Genomic DNA, 26,434 nt, shown 5'->3' with positions numbered 1-26,434 from the left:
CGCACATATATTTACAATTGTTATATCTTCTTCTTAGATTGATCCTTTGATCATTATGTAATGTCCTTTTTGTCTCTTATTTTTTTGTTTTAAGGTCTATTTTGTCTTATATGAGTATTGCTACTCCAGCTTTCTTTTGATTCCTGTTTGCATGGAATATTTTCTTCCATCCTCTCACTTTCAATTTGTGTTCCTAGAAATGAAGTGGGTCTCTTGAAGACAACATATATATGGATCTTGTTTTTGTATCCATTCAGCCAGTCTATGTCTTTTGGTTGGGGGGTTTAGTCTATTTACATTTAAGGTAATTATTGATATGTATGTTCTTATAGTCATTTTATTAACTGTTTTGGATTGGTTTTTGTTGCTCTTTTTTCTTCCCTTTTTCTATTATTCTCGCCTCTTGTGGTTTGATGACTATCTTTAGTGTTGTATTTGAGTTGATTTTTCTTCTTTGTGTGTGTATCAATTGTAGATTTTTGGTTTGCAGTTGCCCTGAATTTTTGATATAGGAGTCTATATATATATATATATATATATATATATGTATATACACAAGATTGTTTTAAGTTGTTGGTCTCTTAATTGCAAATGTATCTTCGGTGTCCTGCATTTGTACTCTCGTCTCACAATTTCTGATTTTGGTAGCATATTTTTGTGTGGATGATTTCCTATCTTTACTGTATATATGCCTTTACTAGTGAGCCTTGTCATTTGTGGTATTTTTTTTTTTCTAGTTATGGCCTTTTCTTTTCTGCCTGGAGAGGTTCCTTTATTATTTGTTGTAAAGCTGGTCTAGTGATTCTGAATTCTCTTAGCTTTTGCTTATCTATAAAGCTTTTGCTTTCTCCTTCAAATCTGAATGAGGGCCTTGCTGGATAAAATAATCTTTGTTGGGGGTTTTTTCCTTTCATCATGTTAAGTATATCATGTCACTCCTTCTGACCTGCAGAGTTTCTGCTGAAAAATCTGCTGATAACCTTATTCAGGTTCCCTTGTGTGCCATGTGTTTCTTTTTCCTAGCTGCTTTTAATATTTTCTCTTTGTCTTTAATTTTAGTCAGTTTGATTAATATGTGTCTCGGGGTGTACCTCCTTGGGTTTATTTTATATGGTACTTGTTTTGCTTCCTGAATTTGAGTGAGTGGCTCCTTTCCCATGTTAGGGAAGCTTTCGGCTATTATCTCTTCAAATACTTTTTTCTGTCCCTTTCTCTCTCTCTTCTCCTTTTGGAACCCCTATAATATGAATGTTGGTGCATTTAATGTTGTCCCAGAGTTCTCTGAGACTCTCTTTATTTGTTTTCATTCTCTTTGCTGTTCCGCTTCTGTGATTTCCACTAATCTGTCCTCCACCTTGCTTATTTGTTCTTCTGCCTCCTGTATTCTGCTGTTGGCTTCTTCTAGTGAATTTTTCATTTCAGTTATTGTAGTTTGCATCTCTCCTTGCTTAAGTTGCATATCTCATTTTCCTTGCTCAGTGTTTCCTGTAAATTATCCATATTTGCCTCCAGTTTATTTCCAATGTCTTGCATCATCTTCAGCATCAACAGTCTAAAGTCTGATAATTTCCAGATCACTTAGCTTATTTTTCTGGGTTTTTTTCTTTCTCTCTCTCATCTGACTTATAGTTCTCTGCCTTTTCATTTTTGTAGGTTTTTGGTGTGGTCTCCTTTTTGTAGTCTTTTTGTAGAGTTGTAGCCTCTGTTACTTCTGTTTTCTGCCTCCCTTGTAGCTGAAGTTGGTAAAGGGGCTTGCTGTAGGCTTCCTGATGGAGGAGGGACTGCTCACCGGTAGGTGGGGCTGATTCCTATCCTTTGGAGTGTGGGACTTTGTTTCTGGATGAGATTAGAGGTGGCTGTCTGCCTGGGGGGTCTTTAGGTGCCTGTTTACTGATGGGTGGGGCTGTGATCTCACCTGGATTGTTGTTTGGCCTGGGGCTTCTCAGCACTGATGGGTGGGGCCAGACTTTCCCAAAATGGCCACCTCCAGAGGAACACAATCTGATGAATATTCCTGAGAGCTTTGCTTCCAATGTCCTTCCCCCACAAAAGACACATTCACCCCATGTTTTCCCAGGAGATCTTTCAAGAACTGCAGTCAGGTCTGACCCAGATTCCCACGGATCCTCTGCTTTGCCCTGGGACCCAGCACACACAAAAGCCTGTGTGTGCCTTTCAAGAATGGGTCTCCCTTTCCCCCAGTCCCATGGAGCTCCCACACTCAAGCCCCCTTGGCCTTCAATGCCAGATGCACTGGGGGCTCTTTCTCCCAATGCCAGGTCCTGTAGATGATTCTCACTCCTATAGGTGATTCTCTGTGATACAGTTACTTTCCAGTCTGTGGGCTTCCCATCTGTCAGGTATAGGGTTGCTTAGATCACATAATTGCCCCTCCTACCTCTTGATGTGACCTCCTCTTTGTCTTCTGGAGTGGGATATCTTTTTTAAAGTTTCCAGTCCATTTGGTTGAAGGTTGTCCAGCATTTGGTTGTAATTTTGCTGTTTTCATGAGAGAAGGTGAGCTCCAGTCCTTGTGTTATGCCATCTTAATCCCATCCACTAATTCTCAGTCATCTCTTCTTTGAAGCTCTCAGTAACAGAGTTCCGCTTTTCATCTCTCAGAGTGTCACTGTGTGGTATCTGCCATCAAAAGGATTTTTAAATCTTATTAAAAGCAGTTTTTAACACAGATGTATCTTTTTAGGTCTCACAATGTTGTGTGCTGTATCATAATAGCAAACATTTATTGGTCATCTCTTTGTCTTAGGGCCTGACTCAAGGATTATAACACAGGGCACAGATGTCAAGAATAATGCTTGAATAAAAACTGTGTATGACTTAATGGTGATCTCTGGCTAAAATGTCAGGATTTATTATGAGAGCCTCAAGGTGGATGGCAAAAGAATGGGGAAAGGAAAACAGGCACTTGTGTTCTCTTTTGGTATGTTATTAACAGATATTGCATTTTAATAGATATGGAATACTAATTTACTGGATAATCATGGATTCAAGAATGGTTAAACCCTATTTCACGACTTTTACAGTGATTATGTATTACTTGCTGAGTCAGCACTGTCAATATTACTTAAAATAATAAATTCCCTAAAGAAAGCATTATTCTAGTAAACAGGAAGACTGAAGCACCTTAACAAAACATACAGTAGGTAGTCACATCTATAATTTTCTTGTGTGCATTGGATAAAAGAAAGCATGATAAATTCTGCTCTACCTGAAGTTCCTTGAATATACAGCAGACTTCTATTTTTCACTTCTGAGTGCTCAAACACAACTTACTCTCTGATCTTTTCTGTGACTCTCCCAGCCCCTGTCCTCTGACCCCTCAGCTCCCTTCCCAGGTAGGATGCAACCAGTGATGTGCCGGTGAACTGGCTGTGAACAGACTCCCAAGTGGTTCTGATTTGTAGAGTTTGCCAATTTAAATGTCCCCACTACGGCCAGTTGCAAAGATGGCTATGTTTAACAATCATTTTGCAAAATCCCTGAAAATTTAATCATCTCTTATACACACTTACAAGCCTGGTACCACTGGATAACTCTCTGTCATTTACTGTGTTACTGTCCCTTGCATCTGCCTCACCATTAACATTTTTCATGTCGTGTGTCAAATGTGCTTTTCATGATCTGTTCCTCCTCTAAGACCACAGTGAAGGTGGGAATTATTCCTTGACCATCCTCATATTCCCAGGCTTAATGCTGTACCAGTTTCTCTAAGGAGTCCTAACATAATCAGACATGAGAAGTAGTTTTCTAGTTCTATCGTAGTGTGACAGTAGATCAAGTCCTGGGCACAGGGTTGGAAGGCCAAATCATTATGCAGTCATGCATTTGGGCAGTGAACATGCCACTTCCAAGTGTGGACATGAATGTCTGCCTGTTGAATTAAACACCGTAAACATTCACTGAGTTTAATCTCATTGAATCAACCCTCCCAGTGTCAGAAGGTTGTAACACCTAGAAATGAATATAACTAACATAAGATCCACCCATTTACATTACATTTTTGTTTCTCTGTGTTTTCCTACCGTTATGGGACATTTCGTCTTTTGGAAATTTGACTTTAAGTTCCATAGAGGAATATAGTCTTACTGATGTTTCTAGTTCACGAACAGATTTTTTTTTTTTTAACAAATTCTTCTTTGCCAATTTCTCCTATTTCTCTTCTCATAAAAGGCGCTGGTGGCTGGTCTCCACTTGTGTCCAACAAATACCAGTGGTTGCAGATTGACCTTGGAGAGAGAATGGAGATCACCTCTGTGGCCACCCAAGGGGGATATGGGAGCTCCAACTGGGTGACCAGCTATCTGCTGATGTTCAGTGACAGTGGCAGGAACTGGAAGCAGTATCGGCAAGAGGACAGTATCTGGGTACGTTTCTTTAACAGATACACGGTCTCTCCAAGGAAGCAGGGCAGTCATCCCTGCTTACTCTTGACGAATCTCTTAAACCACGTTTGGAAACAGAATCCTTAGGGTCACGTAGAAAACATTTTTCAAGAGAAATTGTGTGAATATTCATTTTTTAATACATCTTATGGTATCATTTATAAAAATACTAAAGGTAAACTGATTTCGGAGTTCTCAGAAACTGAAAAAAAAAACTTATTAGTGCACTAAATAGTGTGGAAGTATATGAAATTAACCAAACCTGGATGAAATTGGTTTTTTTTTCTTCAGTCAATAACATAGTAGTGTTGTGTTGTCTTTAGTTATAGTTGGTGAAAATAATTTATTCTTTTTGATGAGTCTGAGATTTATGAACTAATCTCTCTCTCTAGTATATGGAGCTATTCTATACAATATTTGGAATATTTATATATGATACACACACACATATATATATTATTTATATCTAAAGCATTCTTTGGTCTTTTCAAGTCTGTAAGTGTGTATTATGCTGTTTTTTTGTGCACAGGGGCACAGCTCCTATAAGGAAGACTGACAAGGAGGCAGTTTGTAATAAAGTAGGTGGACTTTGTAGTTGATGATCAGTTGATGATCCTAAATAAACACCTGAAGGAAGAGGGAAGCTAAAGGAAGTTTTCTGGGTGGTGAAGAAAGTATTCTTTTTTTTTTTTTTTTAGTGTAGAAAAGTATTGGTTTGGATCTTATGTGGGCCAGGAGAAACATACTGTCATCAAAGAACTTTTTTTTTTTTTTTAATTTTCCTCTGACTGAGCTGCTGGAACCAGAGAAAATGAGTAACTTAATGAAGCATCCTTCTTAGCACACAGATAATTTGGAAGCCTATTTGGGCACATAATGATAATTTTCTTTGATCAGTCAGTGGCTTCTCTTTTGAAACTTCCTAGAGCTCCATGATACATTATAAACCCATTGAAGAAATGGACTGTGGTTTACTCACCTTTGCATCTCTAAAGCACTCGGTGGCCATTCAGTGTGTGTGTTTATCGATGTCAATTAAATTGAGAAGACGTGGCCCTGCTCTTTCTCCAGAGAGAACAATAGCCAGGCTGGAAGAAGTTTTCTATATGCATTTTTAGGAAAAGCTGCCTTAAAATCCAAAGCAAGTTGAAGTTCTATATAACAGCAAGAAAAATTGGATGTTGTGGTTGAATTAATTCCATGAAAACTATTCAAACTAGGGATAAAATAAACGCAAGTTAGAAACCCATAGCAGTGAAAGCTTAATGAGGTATTTATTTTAACTAGGTGTTTGGATGATCTTTTACTCTTTTCTCTAAATGAGCGTGAATTTTAAGCTAGAGAGGTAGTGGCCGGTTCATGCTAATATTTAGCTGTGTTGAAGTAAGGTGTATATTTCTGACATTTTTAAAAATGATAGATTATCCACGAAAATGACTTTTTTTAATGAATAAAGGTTGAGTAAAGCCAAACCTAGACAGTGGTAGTTGCCTTTTTTGCTTACTTATTAGAAGGGAGGTGCTCAGGTGCAATAATGACGTGAATGATACCCTTAAATAATCCAAACCAATCAATGCGAAGACAGATCTTCACAGGCATCTGTGACAATTACCTGTCAAGGTAATACTATTTTTTAGGCTATGCTATAATTTGTTGTTTTAATCACTGTTTTCCCCTCTTGAATGTGAGTGAGCACCCTGGAAATAGAGGCTCTGCCTACCAATTATTCATCCCCAATCTTAAGAGTACCATGTATGTTGCAGGTAAACACTAAATGTTTGGTGAATGAATGAATGAGGGAATGAACCCATAAATGAAATGCACTTTCTTGTTGGATACTTTTATGATCACAGCAACTAGAAGTGACCCCTTCCTGCATCCATCAACTCCTTTCAGTACATTTATATCAGTTTATGTACTGAGAAATAGCATGCTCTATTTCTCTCTCTCCTATACAATTTTGAACTTTTTTTTTAATGGGAGATGGTTTATCTTCCTCATCTTTGAATTTCTAGCATCCAGCATCCAGTGTGACACATGACTTGTTGAGTGAATCAGTGAAAAATACATCAAGGAATGAATAGATCTGAATACATTAATCTCGTAATCTGTATCTAATGTATGAAATTTTGTATTGAAAGAGCTCGTGTTAATGTTGTTGAAAAGATAAAGTGCATCAGAACAAACAAAAGATGGATTCAGAGGAGCCCACAAGTGTGTGGTGCAGACTCATAGAGCTTTGGAAATTGACAAAATATGGCAGTCACCATAGGCTAAATTTGTCAAAAAAGCAGGGCTTGTGTGGGTATTGAAAAAAAACATTAAAGCTTAGGTTATGACAGGAAGGAAGTTATTCCATGAAGCTGGAAAATTGTGAACAAAAGCATGGCTATTGGAGAGACCCAGAGATACAGTTTCCCATGTAATTACCGGTGAGACTGTGGTCAGGGTGGACTGAGTAGTTTGGGGAGGACTGGACTATAATTTTGGATGTGGTAAAGAAAGTAGGTGGTTAACTCTGAATATCAAGATCAGAATTGACATCGGTGCCTCTAGTGCCATGACCACAAAAGAAATGGGTAAAGTTATGGTGTATGTAAACTCTTAAAAGCTTAGCGATATATGTGTACACACATACACATGCACACACACACAGTGTCACAATTATTCAGCTTGCCTTCTGAGGGAAGCCCCCTCTCTGTGAATCTACAGTTGCCAATGTGGGAAAAATGAAACATGGTGAATCATGCCTTGGCCCCTGACATTTTTCACCTAGAGTAACAGCTCACTTCAAGTTTGTTTTTCTGTTTTTTTGCCAAAGACCAATTAAAAAAATTTTTTTTTATTTCCACAATACGTTATTTTTTTTTCTACCTTACAGCGTGGTGACCCAGTTACACATACATGTATACATTCTTTTTTCTCACATTATCATGCTCCATCATAAGTGACCAGACATAGTTCCCAGTGCTGCACAGCAGGATCTCATTGCTAATCCATTCCAAAGGTAATAGTCTGCATCTATTAACCCCAAGCACCCAATCCATCCCACTCCCTTCCCCTCACCCCAGGCAACCACACATCTGTTCTTCAAGTCCATGATTTTCTTTTCTGTGGAAAGGTTCCTGTGTGCCATATATTAGATTCCAGATATAAGTGATACCATATGGTATTTGTCTTTCTCTTTCTGACTTACTTCACTCAGGATGAGAGTCTCTAGTTCCATCCATGTTGCTGCAAATGGCATTATTTTGTTCTTTTTTATGGCTGAGTAGTATTCCATTGTGTCTATATGCTGCATCTTCCTAATCCAATCATCTGTCAATGGACATTTAGGTTATTTCCATGTCTTGGCAATTGTGAATAGTGCTGCAGTAATGAACATGTGGATGCATGTGTCTTTTTTAAGGAAAGTTTTGTCCAGGTATATGCCCAAGAGTGGGATTGTTAGGTCATATGGTAGTTCTATGTATAGTTTTCTAAGGTACCTCCATACTGTTCTCCATAATGGTTGTAACCAGCTTACATTTCTATGAACAGTGCATGGTTCCCTTTTCTCCACACCCCCTCCAGCATTTATTATTTGTGGACTTATTAATGATGGCCATTCTGAGTGGTGTGAGGTGGTATCTTGTGGTAGTTTTGATTTGCATTTCTCTAATAATCAGGGATGCTGAACATTTTTTCATGTGCTTGTTGGCCATCTGTATATCTTCCTTGGAGAAATGTCTACTCAGGTCTTTTGCCCATTTTCCCATTGGGTTATTGGCTTTTTTGCTGTGGAGTTGTATAAGTTGCTTGTATATTCTCGAGATTAAGCCCTTGTCAGTTGCATCATTTGAAAGTATTTTCTCCCATTCTATAAGTTGTCTTTTTGTTTTCTTTTTGGTGTCCTTTGCTGTGCAAAAGCTTGTCAGTTTGATTAGGTGCAGTTGGTTTATGCAATTTTTTAATTGATGTAAATAGTTAGGAATTTAAACCCTTGCCGCATGCATTCACATTTTACAAATACGTTCTTCCTAACTTCTGTTCCTTTCCTTTGCTATTTTTTTTTTTGGCCCCAGTTTTTCTAGATATTATGGGATGTATCCAAATTATACAAAACAGGCCAATTTTCTTTAAGATCTTCACAGTCTGCTCCAGATGAGACAAATAAATCTACAAAAGCGAGTTCGGAAACACATAAGGCATTATATGAGTATGTGATGGAAAGAGGAAGAAAAGGCAGTTGTTTCAAGTTTAGAAATGAATAAAATAAAACCCATCAACATGGATGGAATTGCAGCAGTGAGGATACCTCATTCTGCCTTATTTTGTCCTTCCTCAAGCACTAGAAGGCATACTGCCATGTGTGTACCTGAAAGAACTGATCAGATGCCCTGCTGCTTCTTACAAATAATGTTTAAAAAGAAAGGCAAACTATTTTTATTTGTTATCTATGCAGTCACGCATATATTTAATAGAACTGAAAACTTGACAGATATATGATATTTAAAAACATTATTCTTTAGAATAAAATTTATCATCCACTGCTCATAAATGTAATTTATACAAAGTACTCTACTGGATGGCATATAAATATTTTCCAAAAAGATTAGAAAAATGCAAGCTGCTAAAATTGCTCCTCTCAAATTGAAGACAAAATAAACTTCCTGAACATCTACGATCAAAAGACTTTTCAGCCAGTTTATTGTAAATGATTGGAAAAGGAAACGTAAGGTATAATTTTCACTCATCTAAGAACAATTGCCGAAATTTCATGAAACTAACATCTTAGAAATTACTTTAAGAAGATCACCATGTGTAGGAACTTTACAGCCGAATTATGCGAAGTCGCTCAAGCATCTTTTTGCCGTGCAGCAAAGTATAAAAAGGGCAAGGAATGGGATGGTACTAATTTTATGACTTATTTAAGAAAATTTGATTGTTAGGCACAATAGCTTATTTTTCTTTGAATTTCCGTTGTATCTGGTTTTTCAAACGAAAAACCTGTAATTTCATATGAGCATATTTCTAAAGTTAGAATAACTGTTTTTTTGATTAGAAGTGTCAAATGTTCTGGGTTTGGCGGGTGAAAGGCATGGAGCCCCTGTGACACGTGTCATCAATTAGACATGTTCTCTGTTACAAAATAGTCATGGCATTATTAGCACTGTGCGTGATTGAGTTGTCAACTCTCTGAGCCAGACAGCGCAGAAACGCCACCTACAAAGATCTTAACCTGTATCCATCTCCGGTCAAGTAAACAAGTGATGGGGGCATTCCGTAGAAAGTGCAAGGAGGCAGAAATACAAGCGGGAGTGTGCAGTCAGCCTGGTGGACTCCCTGCCTTGTGAGGCACCTCTTTCCTAGACCTTTCCCCACCTTGAGCTCTTATTCTAAGGACCTGAGCCTACGAAAGCCACGTGTGGTGATAGGAAGTATCACAGCGCTGATGATGTGTATCAACATGTCAACCCCTTGAGCTTCACGCCTTGCAGCCCTTGGCTCAGGACTTGGGCAGATGCCTAGAGTGCCTTCAGCTGCTCCTGCCTTTCAACACAGCCTCTGCCTGAGTGCCAAAATGATGTTTTTATTGAAGACCTACATTATTAGTCTGTAACCTCTGGGAATCTCCTATTTCCCTTTCTATTTCCTTGGGAGGTCTCCACCCGTTTGAAAATGATTAATCTGGAGTGCAGGGTTAAAGGTGGCTGCCCTGGGGTTTTTGATATGGCAGCAGCCATGAATCGGAACAGGTGGGTTGCTGGGCACCTTCTCTACCCAGCAGCAGGCTTTATTCCATCTTGTTGCAGCTGTGCCCATTCTCTTGCATGTTATGTCAGTTCCTTCTCAGAAATTTCTTTGTCTGCACATATATTGGAACTTCATCTCAATATGTGCTATACCAAAAATATACATGAGGTCCTATGAACGGTGGTCACTCATGGTGATGTTGCTTCACATTCTTCCAACTGATCTGCCCCTGAGAAAGCCACATGCACATAATTTGAAGAGAGTGGTTAGAGTCAGCAGGAGGTTTGATCGGCTGCCCTCTGTAGTGTGTACACTCACATTCAGATTATTCTCAAATCATCACCCAGGGGAAGGCATGTGTTTTTGTTTTTGTTTTTGTTTTTCTGTCTTTTTAGGGCTGTACCTGTGGCATATGGAGGTTCCCAAGCTAGGGGTCGATTTGGAGCGGTAGCTTCTGGCCTATACCACAGCCCCAGCAATGTCAGATCCAAGCCACGTTTGTGACCTACACCACAGCTCATGGCAACGCCAGATCCTTAACCCACTGAGGGAGGCCAGGGATCGAACCTCTGTCCTCGTGGATGCTAGTCAGATTTGTTTCCACTGTGCCATGATGGGAACGTCTCCTTTTTAAAAGTTTTATGGAAGTGGAGTTGATGTACAATGTTGTGATACTTTCTGCTGTACAACCAAGGGATTCAGTTATCCATGTACACACATCCATTCTCTTTCAGAGTCTTTTCCCACGTAGATGATCACAGAATACGGGGTAGAGTTCTCTATGCTCTACAGCAGAGGATGGCACGTTTTAAAAACATTTTGCAACCTGTATCTCGCAATTTACCATGTGACAGTCAGTGACAAAACATCACCCTTTTTTCTCCTTCCTTTCTTGCTGGTTGTTCTAGATGTCTCCTTCTGGCTTCTCTCATTCCCCTGTCCCAGGAGACTCCATTTGGAGATCTCGTCTCTCGGAAGCAGTTCTGTCCTTTTGAAATATTTTCTTACTGTTCTTAAAGACCCAGATAGCAAGGTCTTCTAAAAGACTAATGGATGAGTCTCTCTGTCCTATTTTGCATTTTTAATTTCCAAACGTATCAAGCAGAATTCAATCAGAGAAGAGGATAGCAAGATATGCAAAGCTAGAAAGGAGATAGGATTTGGCAGTGATAAAATATATCCCTAAAAAATCTTAGTGAATCAACGGACTATTTTTAAAAAAATTAATTCAGTGAATTTTGTGCCTAACAATAAAATTAATTTTTAAACCCAGGAATTTATCTTCCTGCACAAAAACAACTAGGTATACAATGTAAAAAGATTGTCTCCTCCACTGGTAATAGAACCAAAAAGGAGTAAATAGCAAGGAAAAAACTTAAAATAAATGGTAAGAGATACATGAAAATAATATTTAGAGTATTACTAAAGGACATGAAAGAAGACGATTAAATGTGAGGACTTAGCTGTTTGAAAGAGAAAACAATTAGAAAGCTATTCATTCTACCTAAAATAACTCAGAAAAGTTAAATCATTCTGAATTTCATATAGAAACAGTGAATATGAGAAAATAGATAAGTTAGCAAAAATAACAGTAGTAAAGAGAATCTACATGTTAGGAAAAATTTACAAATCTCTTAGTAAATTAAAACACACCGATAACTGGTCCATTGGAACATAGTGGAACACAAAATAGGACATCCATCACTACATCCAAATACATTTAGGGATTTGCCTAAGATAGATATAGCATTGAAAATATGTGAGGAATGTAAATTAGTTAGTATGAAACTTGGTAAGCTATAGCTTCTAGAAGAAAAATAACATTTTTATATCAAAATGGATTCCAGATGAATTGAATATTTTAAAACAATACAGACACAGGGAAAAAGTATTAAAAGGACAGAGTATAGATACACATATAATATTGAAAGGGGGCACATCTTTCTAAGCATAGAACCAAACCCAGATGCTACAGAGGAAATGATTTTAAAAAATAGCTAATATTTTAAAAACCACATGAAAAATAGCATAAAGAAAATGAAAAGAAACTTTATAAATGTTGGAGAGTATTTCTAGCCCTCCAGGGTCGCAGTGCCCACCTTTACTCACCAGCAGCAGAGGCCTTGGGTTAGGATTGATATTCCGACCGGTATGATTGAACATTCATCTGCAGATGTGCTCCACTCACTTGTGCCTGCTGTGCTGTCGCTCGTGGTCCAACTCCTCCGAGACACACGCCAGCCTCGTTTCCTGGTGTACCTGCGTCTCACCAATCCCGGGTTACTCACTGATTACACGTTACGCCTGTGGTGCCCAAATTTACTTCCCATTTGAATTCTGATGCCCGGATAGCATCCATGCCAATTAAATAATGTTTGAGCGCAGGAGCCCAGGCATCGGGGTTTAACAAAAAAAAAACTAGTACCAGGAGATTCCAATATGCTGCAAAGTATGGGAACCATTGGATTACGCAGTACACTTGACAATCAAGTCCATACTCTTTGTTTAGCACAAAACATGATCAGAAGGATGCTGATTCATCTTAGATCCAGTGTACTTCTGTGTATTTCTTGAGTATACGTTTCAATATTAGGTTAAAGAAAAGCTTTAAAGCCGATGTGAACTCAGTCCTTCCAATGAGAAAGAGCCAATTTCTTTAGTACTTAAGGCTATGCTGTTCAGTATGGTAGCCACTAGCTATATAGGGTTATCTAGTTTTAAATTAGTTAAATAAAATAGATTAACAATAAAGCTTTTCAGTCGTACGAGTCATAGTTTAAGTGCTCAATAGCTGTTTTCAGCCAGTGTTTATTAGCGCGGATAGAGAATCTATCCATCATCACAGAAAATTCTGTTAGGACAGGCACAAAACAGTCTTTAAAATGAATAACAAAAGAAGCTTTGTTTTTTTAAAAAAGTAGGCAAAATATAAACATGCAGTTCATAGGAAGGAAAACAGTGTATATGCATACATACCTACCTAAATATATGTAAAAGTGTCTTTAACCTCATTTAATATTGAAGAAATGCAAATTAAAACAGGCGTCAGGTAACACTTCCTAAAAGATCGAAAGAAATGGGAATTTTGGAACAACGGTGGTATTTAAAACATTATTTTCTAAAATGTGGTATATAACAACATAGTATCATTTTTAATTTTAATAGTTGTGCATTTAATGTAATGACCTTTCGTAAACAATTCTAAATTGCTCCATCAAACCCATGGTACTATGGATATTACTGTGTCACACAAGGATAAGTTAAAAATGAATTTTAAAGAAAAGCATTTAAAAAACAAGAACAGAGAAGACTTATTAAATACTTTGTATATTCCAGGGAATTGTTTACATGTCACAATATACTTATGTATATATTTTCACACATACTATATATCAAACACATGTATATTTAATATATTTGTATGTACTATTTATTCAGTTAATCTTAACAACCCAGTGAGTTAGGTACTGTGATAATAGGCCAGTGTGTATGTAAGAAAACTGGGGATGATGAGGTTATTTTCTCAGGCCACCTACCTAGATGGGGCAAGATTTTTCCCCCCAGAATCTGGAATAAGTATCATGTATGCTGTACAAGTATCATGTGTATGAAATCAACATTTTAAAGGAGATCGCAAATGGTTTAAGACACGACAATCAGGAGTTCCCATTGTGGCTCAGTGGGTTAAGAACTTGACATAGAGTCCATAAGCATGTGGGTTGATCCCTGGCCTTGCTCAGTGGGTGAAGGATCCAACATTGCCTCAAGCTACAGTGTAGGCTGCAGATGCTGCTCAGATCTGGTATTGAAGTGGCTGTGGCGTAGGCCTCAGCTGCAGCTCCGATTCGACCCCTATCCTGGGAACTTCCATATGCTGCAGGTGCAGTCGTAAAAAGAAGAAAATAGAAGAAGACACAAGAAGCATCGACTTGGAGTACAGGGAAAGGGTGCTCCCCAACTCTGTTGGTAGGAGAATAAATAGGTACAAACCCTTGAAGGGAATGAATGTTTTTGGTGTATCAAGGAAAGAGTCTCCAAAATAGTGTTGGCTAATGCTTTATATCTATCCAGGTATCTGATAAACTCCCAAATTGCAAGCTTTCCCATCAACCCATAAAGGAAGTAGATCAATAATATTTTGATCTTGAAGAAATTGAGATGAAGATAGCAAGTTCCCACCTGAGTTCATGTTTTATAAAATGTTTTTATAAAACATTCATAAAATGTTTACACGTAGCTGTCTTCCCTTCTGCCAATAAAGATGAATAGTCAAAGCTAGGAAAGACAGTAGCTCAAAACATACTGAAAGAAAGGTATTCATGATGAAGGTTAATCATCATTGGTTTATGTCATCTTCTCCTAACGCCTGAGAACAAAAATAATACATTATGAATTTGATCCTCTGCTGCTTATCAAAATAGGCATCGAAGTTCAGAGTTTAGACTGACTTTCTGTGTGGGAACGTTAGCATTGCTCTGTTTCTCTACAAGCATTTTGCAAATGAGTGCCTAGGTCTCACTGCGGAGTGTATCTATGGATTAATACACATTTGTTGTTGCATCTGGGATGGGGCTGCTACACACATTTGTGGAACTAAAATAGGCACACCCCTATTTTATTGAAATGTTTCTACTTGGCTGGCAGACCTGATGGCCCTGTCCAACTCCAGATCCGACACATTTCATTGGTGGCTTCCTCATGAACCGCAGCTCCAGTCTCAGAGACTTAATTGCTGCTCCTAGGCCGTTCACCAAGGTTTGTTGTACTTTCACTCTTCTCTGTTGGGTCATGTTCTTCACTTATCTAAGATCGGCTTCATCCCTCCCAACTTAGGGGCTTCCAGCCCCTTACTCTCTAGTCCAACCTGCCCCATCCCTTCCCCATCATCTCTGGAGTCTTCCTTGCCATGACATCTTCCATAGTGTTATTTCCAGGGAGACTTTCTGGATTACTTTGGGTGATTTGTCTGACCTTCTCTGGGTGAACTGCAGACTCATTCATATGGTTTTCATTCTCTTCCACTCTCCTTAAATGTTTTGCTTTATTCCAAATGATACACGTAACGTAAATAAATACCCAAATGTGACTGGCTAAAATGCAGACTAAAGCTGCTGTATTTCCTGAAAAGTATAACCATTTCATAATTAAGGCTGTGAATTCCCGGGGGAGGGGAACTATGCCGAGGAGACAGTAAACATGACTGCAGATAGGAACACCATGCTTTTTTGCTGCTGGGGTTTAGAATAGAGATTAATAAAAGCATCGTCGCAAAAGGAAACACTTTTGTGATTACTTACTTCAAATCCAAAATACAATTACTGGGTGATATGCCTTCTGGTTTACCATGCAGAGGTCTGTGTGTGTACTGAGGTGAGGGTGTCTGTTTGCTATTTTGTATAAATATGTAGAAGAAGAACTCTTCCTTTTGAGAACCGGGGATTGAACCAGATGGCTCTATCCATCCATATTTCCAGTTGCCCTTAGGAGTCCTGCCCGAGAGCTGGTCTTGTCTAAAACTTTCCCTTTATAGTATTATTTGCCTCTTGCCCCTTTCAGAAATGTTCACCAAGAACAATCCTTTGGTTGATTTAGAAAAGCTATGCTTTAAAAAAGTGTTAGGTTGTTTGTCCAGAAGTAGTCATGAGGATGAAAGGGGGAAAACAGGATGCAGAAAGACTAGGAAATATTCTGCAGAGCTATGTCTGTAAATCAGAGCGATACAGTTCAAAAGAAATCATATTTGATTTGTATTCTGCAAATGAAAATTTTATTTGGCTTTGAACTCCGATCTTCCCTTCTGTGCTTCTTATTGTTATTATTAATCTCTCACACTGAAAGGTTGTCTTCCTTTTGGAGCCTTGAACATTTTAAGTACTTAATAATAGGGTTCTTTTTCAATAAGAGAGAGAGAGAAGAGAAAAATTGCTGGAGCAGTGAAAAAAGAACCACAGGGAGCAATGGCTTTATTACAATATGTCAGAGTCATCATGAATTGGGGGTGGGCTGGGGAATATCAGTTTCAGGACAAAAAAACTTATATTTATCTTAGCAAGTTTGTGGAAAGTTGCAGAAAATTGTCCCAAGAGCTACAAAGCTATTACGGTTATGGCAGTTCCATTTTTACACTCTGAAGTTTAGAAAAGGTAAAAAAAAATTCTCTTTTAATATGTCACTTTGGAAATAGATTTTTGATCCTTAGAATACATACATGAATTAATTAAGCTCACAGTGATACTTATGCTTTCTTTAAAAATTTGCATGTCAGTGATGGCAAGTAAATATAAAAATTTCTCTACGTTAGAAAGAAATTAGTCTGTTTAATCTCTTTTTTTTTTTTATAAAATCAAACCATTTGGATAATGAGCACACAAACATTGAATTTCCATATGGGCTTCTCTCACTTTCTGAGTTTGTACTTTTAAATTCTTAGCCTTTGGGTGTTTATTCCATCTGAGCTGAATAACATATACATTTGTTTAGAACACACTTTTCTTTTTCCCCCTCTTTTGGCCTCCCTGCATCATGTGGAGTTGCCAGGCCACGGGTGAGATCTGAGCCACAGTTGTGACCTATGCCATAGCTGTGGCAATGCCGGATCTTTTAACCCCAAATTTTTAAAAGACATTTTCACCAACAAGGAACTATAATTTGTGTGATTAGAATTATGCATAGATTCATGAAGTAAATTCCTCCTATTACACTCTACTTAGAATGGTGCATAGGGCTTTTTGCACTGGAATCTTTTGCCATGTGGGACTCTATATGTCTTTTAATATTCACAGAACCATAGAACATTATGGTTTCATTAGGGTTAGGGTTAGGGTTAGGCTTAGGGACTCTTTCTGGGACTCTTCTGGGAAAGTCCCTGTGAATCATCCTTTTCTCTCCTCTCCTCCACTGAAACTCACCATCCCCAGGCTCTGGGGAAACAATAAATATAATTAGATCTGATAATATGGGGCAACGATAGCAAACGCCATCAGCACAGTGACTCAATTTCTATATGCGTGACTAGGGTGGCTTTTTGGAAAAACCATGGCCCTATTTCTCTAGTCTGAGCCAAGAGCTGGACTAGCACATCAAGTCCAATCCAAAGTGCCAGAGGTATAACATGCAAAAGGGAGAAGAGGTGAGAGGCTATGGATGGCGATTAAAAATGCCATCTCTCTTATCAAATTGCATGCCTTCAGATGTGGGCTCCATCTCTTACAAGCTGTGTGATTTTGGACAAGTTGCTTTTACCCCCTATGCAAAAGGGGCACAGCTGCAACACACACCTTAAAGAATTTGTATGAGGGAAGGAGGGAGGGAGGACAGAGGGAAAGAAGAGAGGAAGGAAAAAGGAAGGAAGGAGGGGACTTTTGCAGAATTAAATGAAAAAAAAAAAAAAACAAACAAACTCACACAGAATTAGCAATAGATCTGAGGTAATCACCAGTTCAGCTAAGAGGTGAAAGTAAACGCCTGGCTGAATTCAGTGGTTTCTGGAAAGGAAGCACTTTGGTAAGGAGGAGGGGAGATAAAATGGCAAATGCTATTCCCAGTAGTTTGGCTGTGTAGAAAAGGGAAATGGAACAAGAGTCAAGGGACAGGTAGAGCAATGCATGGAAGATAGAGGATTCGTTAGTGGAGAGACTTGAACTTGGTTAGAACTTGAGCGAAAGCCATTGGAAATCCAGAGGATGAACATGATGGTGATTCCAGAGGGTAATTGATGGAGCAGGGGGATCTAGATCACAGCTGGTTTTGAAGAGAGATGTGTTCTAATCAAGGAAGAAGAGAAAAAGGAAAGATGGGTTGAACTTCAGTCCATTGAGAGGCCCTCAATGGACAGAAAGATCCTGTGTTTACTGAGAATAAGGAAGGAGAAGTGAGAGTGGTGCTGACCAGGGAAAGAATCCCCACATAGCACTGAGAGCCCAGCGTAGCCTGCAGACCATACAGGGGGCACCCATGTGCTCTGTCATATGGTTTTCTCCACCTATGGGCAGCTGCCCATGTGCAGGGGCAGAGGGCAGAGATTCTTTGACCCAGGGTTGGAATCTAGGGGGATGCTTTGGTGGGAGGACGTGTCTAGGACAAAGACATATACGGGCTGGCAGGAGCATCGAGGAAGAAGTGTCACAGAGTTAGCACCAGGTAGGGAAGGAAGTGAAGGCAAGGCAGGGGGAGGTACTGATGGAAGGACTGTGTTAGTCAGTGTTCTCCAGAGAAGTAGAACCATTGAGATGTATGTAGATTTATTTTAAGGAATCAGCTTGTGTGATTGTGGAGGTTGGCTAATCTAAAATCTGCAAGGGAGGCTGGCATGCTGGAGACCCACAGGAAGATTGCAGTTCAAGTCTTAAGCAGTCTGCTGGCAGAATTTCCTCTTCTAGGAAGGTCAGTCTTTTGTCTACTAAGACCTTCAACTGATTGGATGAGGCCCACCCACATTATGGAACATAATCTGCTTTATGCAAAAGTCTCCTGACTTAAGTGTTGACCCCGTTTTAAATATACCTTCGCAGAAACATCTAGAAACATGTTGGACCAAATGTTAGGTTGACACATAAAATTAACTCACAGAGATAGAAGGTGTCAAAGAGACAGTGGCGTTTTGAGGCTGAAAAGCACATCAGTGAGTAAATGGGATTGAGAGAGTTGGAAAGATCTAGTGGTCTGGGATCAAAGAGTAGACTTTAAGCTTTTACAATTTCAAAGATGGTGCAGTCACAGGAAATAGTTAAGGACCAAGATGTGGAAATAGCAAGTGAAGGTCATTTAAGTCCAGGATGTTTTATGTGTCATCCAAAGGGTTTTGAAGTAGAGAATTTTGTGAGAAGATTGCAGCGAAGATGAGGAAGTGACCTGAAGTTTGGGGCAGGAGCCAGGCTGAGGGGGCCAGAATTGGCTATAACCAGCTGACATTCATAAAGAAGGAGAAATGAATTTTCTCTCTCCCTCTCTCTCTTTTTTTCTTTTACTGGCTTCTTTTTATGAGGAAGAAAGAAAAATCATACGGAATTGACAGAAGATGCATAAAATACTTCCTGGCTCCATGAACATGTAGCATTTGGGAAAAATGAGCAAAATTCACTTTCAGTTTCATAAGTGCTAATTTGGATTTCACGGGCTATGCTAATCTCTTTTGGAAGCACCCCCACGGACACACCCAGAAATAATGTTTTACCAGTTATCTGGGCATCCCTCAGCCCAGTCAAGCTAACTCATAAAGTTAGTCATCACAGATGCCTTTCACTCCGCACCGTTCCTTGGCAGTTACAGGATCTCATTAAATCTGAGCCCTAGTTCTGGTCCTTAACAAATTATACCAGTTCACAGAAAGACATGGGAAATGGGAGAAGGGAATGCCAAGGGCTCATGATTTTGGGGCTTGACTGTGGAAGGCATCCCAAGGAATTTCACAGAGCCTGAAAATGAATGAAATTAACAGGAACGCTTGTTTTCTTTGGAGTTGGCCTTGGTTTTACTTTCTCCATTTCTGATTTTAGCTGAGTCAGTTCCAAAATATGTCACTCTTTCTCTTCCTGGTTTTGTCTTATTATTGCCATTCTGCCTTCTGCATGGCAGCCAGAGGTCACACCGTAATTACTCAGATGCTGTTTTATCATTCATGTGAGATGCATCTATTCACCATGCCTTGCCTCTCAGTGGCCCTGGAGATTAACCACGCTGTGACATTCTCTTTTGAGTGACTTCACATATTCTACTTCTGATTGAGTAGTCAGGTGCACACACATCAGTTTCAATCAGTGCTGACTGATCTTAGCTGGTTCTGACCAGGACAATGGTTCTCATCGCTTCTCTAAATTGATTCATAGATGTGTAATAGTCTAGCTTCCTGGACTGTACTTGGGTTAATGATATGTGAAGGATTTCTCTATGCTTAAGTTCAGATTTTAAAAGATACGTTTAACATCTATAAAAGGGTGTATATCTTGATGACCTCAGGGTGTGAAGTCCTTGGCTATCAGTATATATGTGTCTATCTCGCTTAATGACATTTGCACAGGTACTTCATGTGGGAAGCCAGGATTTCATAGTGAACGTTATACATATTTTTTTGAGAAAAGTACTCTATCCGCTGAAACTCAGGTTTGCTGCAGTTTCTCAAGACAGTCTAGGTCCATTATTTTTTGCTGGCAAATGTGTTGAAGATGACCCTATATTTCAGACTAGATGACATACAGTATTATTTCTTTTAATTTGAATAAGATATAATATCTAAAGGGTTTGTGGCACCTGAAATGAAAGCAGTGGGGGTGAGGGTGGTGACAGATACATATAATTGCTATTTCTGGCATGGACATACAGAACTGGGAGTTGCAGCTTCTGACAAACTCTGCCCTTCTCTGTCATCACGTAACTGGTCCCAGTCTCACTGATGAAAAGTACTTTAGAAACTAAGTTTCTTCAGATTGCAAGATTACTTTGAAATTAGTATGGCTATATTTTAAAGGGAAACACTGCTGTGCTTTTTGTCTTCTCTATTTTTTTTTTCTGCTTCTCCCCCATTTTTCAGTGCAAACAATTATGTGAATAGTCTTAAGCAAGGTGTAACAACAGCAGGACTAAGAGATGACTCTGAAAATGAATTAGGGGACCTTTTTTTCCTTAAAAACTTTCATCAATTGCTTATTTGTTATTAGAGATTCTACTTCAATATAGCTGAGGAGCTTTGTTCATTGCACTAGACAATGCTTGGCAGAGAACAATGTGTACTTGAATCACCCATAAATATTTAAAAGTTCTGATGATACAGCAGTTACCGAGGATAGAGCCAGTGTATGCTCAGGAAGACCGATACATAGGATGCTTCTTCAACCCCACAAGCATCAATATGTGCACCTTAGAATGCCCAGAAAAAAATCATGACCCATTGTGAACTCAGTTACTTATGTTTTAGTTAGATGTCTACCACTATAATTTTTACAATACTGTTGTTGGCCATCCCTTGACCTTATCTTCTGTTATTCTCCTCTCTGACTGTGCTGGGGCCAAGCTTTCCCCCATACCTTATAACTGCTTTTCTCTATTACCTGTTGTCATTTACCCATAGTTACTTTTTCCTAAAGCTTTCTCAGGAACTTAGCAATACTTCCACCTTAGCTTCACTAAAATGCATCTCATTGGATGGGCTAAATTTTAAAATCTAATAACTTTAATGAAGGAACCTTTTTTTTTTTTTTTTTTAAGTTGACATTCTCCAAAACTCAGTGATCCCTGGAGAGATTTATTCAGAGGCCACTCACGTGTCTTTGGAGTAATTTCCCCAAGCTGACACATGGGAAAAGATACAATAACTTCCTTGTCCTTCACCCAGGTCTTTTCCCAGCAGTGACTGAGAGATGTATAGCTCTCTCCATAAGAAGTCAGAGTAACCATTCTGACGTCATACGAATGGAAGGAGGATGCAGGTGGTCATTGGTACTTGAGGAGCTGGGCTGGAAAAGGCCCCCAAATTTCCTGTAGCATGGCCTGGATCTACTTAACCCTTCCTTCATGGCAGCATCACCTTCGCCTGGATAACCATTCAAGGGTGAGGACCATTTAAGAAGATGAGCATGTGGTCTACCTTTCTCCCTCATATTTGTTCCATTACCTCGACAAAGACAGGTGAAGAACATGGGGAGATTACTGCCATTTATTTAAATAAAGGAAACGAAAATATACGCTTATAATTACATATTTGCTAATTTTTTTAAGTAAATGGGAGGATGAGCAAGACCAATTTAAAAAAAGTTATCTCTGTGATGACTTATAGGTGGAGGGGTGGAATAGGGATGGAGACTAGACTTTTCTGGGTAGATCTTATTTTTTAGATTTGACTATAATGCGATATATACAGATTAGTAGTTGTACACCAATATTATTAAAATATAGGAAGCTATTTCTAAAGATCAAAAATAACAAAACAAATAAACCTGTGTGTTGTTAAAGGCATACGTGCAGAAAAGAATAATTTTAAGCGACCTAAAAACATTGCACTTACGTATTCTTATTGTTTTAGCATCTATTGACCAAAAAATCTTAAAATGCTTTCAGTAATCACATTTTGTTAATGATAATCATTATATTTTATTTAAAATATTGTATCCTGAAGTGGTCCTATTCATTATCATTAGAAATCATGATTTCATTGTAAGAGAAACAAATATAAAATTGAAGAAGTAAATATCCTGCAATTCTGAATTTGAATTTGCTATATCAGTATGAACTTCAGATATATTTTCTCTTAAGGGAAATAGAACTATTTCCGGTTCTGTCTTCAAGAAGGTGTGACCAACTTAGGGCAGTGATCTCACCTAGCACCTAGATCGTGGGCCTGCATGATCACTTTACTCTAAAAGGACTTAGGACTTTGTGAAAAATAACCAATTCCACATCGGAAGCATGAAATATACAAGATAAATATGGAATATCTTAGAGTAGCAGAAAACTAGGATTTTTACCAAAGACTGCTGGGGTCATGTCAAAAAGACGCGGGAGCCAACGTGGAAAGGATTTCACTGGCCGAATGAAACAACTAGAACATTAATAAGAATAATATCAGAAATGTATTGAAACACCATGTAGATTACATATTCATTAATTCATAAGAATACAAAACTTTCCTTATTCATCATCATTGGAAGATGCTCGAGAATCAGCTCACTATTCTGAACACTTGTTGATAAAGGAATAACCAGAATTGTTGTACTTTCTCTGATTAAACTGCATCTCAGGGTAAGCAAGTATTAATGAGAGGAAGTTGGTCTTTATGGAAGTATTCTAGACTGTTGAGGAAGGGATGATGGAATATTGTCTTTTAGAACCTCTAATGAACTAGTGTGCTCAGAGAATATCATTGATCAGTAGAATCATAAAAACAGCCACAGCCAGGGGTAATGCGTTTCCTAATGGATGAACACCACGTGTTTTTTGAAGGCTTTTGGCTAAAAGCAAACCTAAGTCAAATCAAGCCCCTGTATCTGGGTACCAGTGTATAAACTGGGTAGGAGCAGGGCGTATGACACCGTAGAGAGGCAGTCAGCCAACTGCGAACTCAAAGACAGTTTCTGATAACAAATTGAGAGGAAACAAAAGAGAGGCGATCCATGGGTAAAACGACATTTAAGAGAGACGTCAACCATGTGGAAATTTTTGATACTCTGGTTTGAACAGTATTGTACACACACGCACACACAGGCACAGGCACTTTCAAGAGGTAAGCCGTCATCACAGGATGCTGATGATATTTCAGAATGGCTGTCAGCATTTTAGGTGTTGCAATTAACGGTACCTTTATTTAAAAAGGATAACAATCCTTATCCCTTAAAGACATATTTTGAGATGTGTATGCATGCAGTAATATGCTGTCTGAGACTGAATTTAAAATAATCTAGTAGGCAGGGTCACACAGTGGAAGGGGACATGAGTGGTGGTGAAATAAAACTGGCCACGAGTTAGCCGTCTTTGAAACTGGATGTAGATGACGTTATTGTTTTATTCTCCCTACGTGAGTATATGTTTGAAAATGTCTATAATAAAATTTTTAATATCAGATATATGCTTCTCTCTTAATATTTTTAGTGGTTTAAGTTCCCATTCTTACACAGTATAATTTTACTGCCAATAAGGCTGACAGTAATGGACACCATGGGGACCAAGTGGGATTTGATTGTCTCCACTGGGGATGAAAGGCAGTGGTCCAGACCCAAGGGAGATGGATTCTGGCACAGACGTGGGGAGGGAGGAGTTGAAGACTTGATGCTACCAAAGAATTGAGAAAAGGAATGGAAGGCAGATCTCACAGGGAAGAAAAAGGGGAGAAATGGGGAAAGGGGGAAATAGGAGGGTGGCCACGTCTTCTCTCGTTTCTCTGCCCCAACCGCTCAGGCTAAGTGATGTTGGGGTCCAGGGACCACGTGTCAGCTCTGACTGTGACTGACTCGTCATTCACTTTCCTGGGCCTGTAGTGGGTGGAGCAGTGAGGAGCTGATAAATGGATTAACCTCTTCAGGTTCCCCTCAACAGTGGGATAGATTCCTTCACTCATGGAAGGTGATCGGAAGGGGTCCTGTCAGCCCAAACTTTAGCATAACCTTGAAATCATCTAATCTACATTTGTCTAGGCTTTTAAAAAATAATTTCTAAGGTAGAAAGCACACATGATAACACAGTTTCAAAAAAGATTTTCTTTTACGATGATTCATCAGCATCTGTATTTATAGTTCTGCTGATTTTTTTTCTTCTTAAAATACCTAATATAAAGTAAAATTGGAAAATGGGAACAACAGGGGAAAACATACATTTCCGTACACAAGCTGCATTTGAAGTGTGTATTTAAAATTTTAAAAGTCAGTGATTTCATTTAGAGTCATTACTCAACAAGGTGCAATTTTTTTTTTAAGAAAAACAGTTTAAGACATACATATAGTGAACCTATACATGTGAATTATTTTGACACCTGACAGGTGCAACTTGTAAAGTATGAAACCGCTTTTATGTTAGGAATATAATTATAAGTCTTTCAAGATAATTTTTATGACATATTAATGCATTTTGTTGAATTGCCTTGATGCTTACTACAGAATTTTCCAGCAGTTGGCTGGAAGAGTAAGAGTTTTACAATAAGTGGATTTTCTTCTCATTATCTGTGATAGTTGTATAATAAAATATAACTACCTGTGAACACTGAATTAGCCAAACTAAACTGTTGCTTCTGAGGGAAATACAGGGTTAGGTTCCGGTGAGCCTGTGGTCACATTTTCATAAGCAATCAATGCATGACCTTGTTTTATGTGTGTTTCTGCTTAAAGACACTCATGTGTACAGACAGACTTCAGAGATATTGCAGGCTCCATTCCAGACTACCGCAATAAAGCAAATACTGAAATAAAGCAAGTCATACGAATGTTTTGATTTCTGCCGACATATAAAACTGTTTACACCTTACTATAGCATATTAAATGTGTAATAGCATTACATCTTAAAAAAACATGGACAATTGACACAGCATTGTAAATCGGTTATACTTTAATTTTAAAAATTTTAAAAAGGGAATGGAAGAAAAGCAATGTACGTACTTTAGTTAAAATATACTTTACTGCTAAAAAAGGCTATCCTCTGAGCCTTCCGTAATTAGTATCCCTGATCTCATTCTCTCCATCACAAAGATACTAGTAATGGAAGAAGTTTGAAATATCGAGAGCGGGACCAAAATGTAACACAGAGACAAGACGTGAGCACATGCTGTTGGAGAGTGGCGTGGATGGCTTGCTTGATGCAGGTCTGCCACGACCCTTCCGTTCGTAAAAAACACGCTGTCTGCGGAGTGCAGTGAAATGAGGTATGCATGTATTGTCAATTCGTTAACATCGAACTCATGGCCAACAGCAGTATAACTCATGCCGGAACGAAGTTTATTGATCACACATATTTTCTCCGTGAGGCACATCGCAGCCTTCTTGCCCTTAAGACTAGATGGCACTTCAGCATTAATGCATGGAGGTCATTTTAAACAGCAGAATCACCAGCAAAAGTACAAAACTGTGAACGTGTGACAGTAAATAGAACACAAAAGGGACACTGGCGTAGGGATGAGAACCGAAAACAGAGCATTATCTTGTTTCTGCTCCATTGGAAACAGGTACCATGAGCAACTTAACTTTTTGACACTGCACATGTCCACCAGTGACCACAAAAGCACCAGGGATATTGATTCTGAGGTTACAAATACATTTTAATGAGTAGGAGAGCTTAAAAATGCAGACGCTTTGAATAATAATTGACTGTCGCTTACCATTTGCCTAAAAAAAAAAAATGCAATGTGGGTCACTAGCACAGGTATATTTTCTACAACTTTTATGATATGTTTTCAGAACTGAGCTTAGGCACACTCATGAAGCGAGCCCCTCTTTTTTCTCCTAGAAAAGGTCTTTTGCCTTCTTAGGGGTACACTTTTTAAAAATTCATTCTGTGTTGGCTTACAGGAGTTAATAATACTGAAATCTAAACTGAAAGCTCCCAAAGATATGTCTGTCTGCTTTACATTGATTTTCCAGAGCCTCACTTTGGTTGCTCGAAACATAACAGGTGCTCAGGAAATATTTAGACAAAAATACATGAATATGTGTCATTAATAGAATATATCCTATTATGGTAGGCAGAATGGCCTCCAAAGATGTTCACAATCTAAATCTCAAAACCTGTGAATGTATTATCCTACATTGCAAAGGGAATTTCAGGTTGCAGATGGAATTAAGGTTGCTAATCAGCTGATTTGGGGAAAGGAAAGTTATGCTTTATAC

At 38.7% G+C, this 26,434-nt stretch overlaps 1 protein-coding gene across 6 annotated transcripts in view; it reads left to right on the top strand.

The window, feature by feature from the left end:
• Positions 1 to 26,434, top strand: part of CNTNAP4 (contactin associated protein family member 4) — a 278,641-nt gene that overhangs the window by 85,735 nt on the left and 166,472 nt on the right. For all 6 annotated transcript variants that reach the window (XM_047790390.1, XM_047790392.1, XM_047790393.1 and 3 more), the window contains exon 3: positions 4,192 to 4,385. In XM_047790390.1, coding sequence (XP_047646346.1) covers positions 4,192 to 4,385 — 194 coding nt within the window. The remainder of the gene's footprint in view (positions 1 to 4,191; positions 4,386 to 26,434) is intronic.

This window comes from Phacochoerus africanus, chromosome 8, assembly GCF_016906955.1.
Source record: "Phacochoerus africanus isolate WHEZ1 chromosome 8, ROS_Pafr_v1, whole genome shotgun sequence".
NCBI classification, from domain to species: Eukaryota; Metazoa; Chordata; class Mammalia; order Artiodactyla; family Suidae; genus Phacochoerus; species Phacochoerus africanus.
The sequence above is the reverse complement of the archived record's forward strand: the minus strand, read 5'-3'. Positions and strand labels throughout refer to the sequence as shown.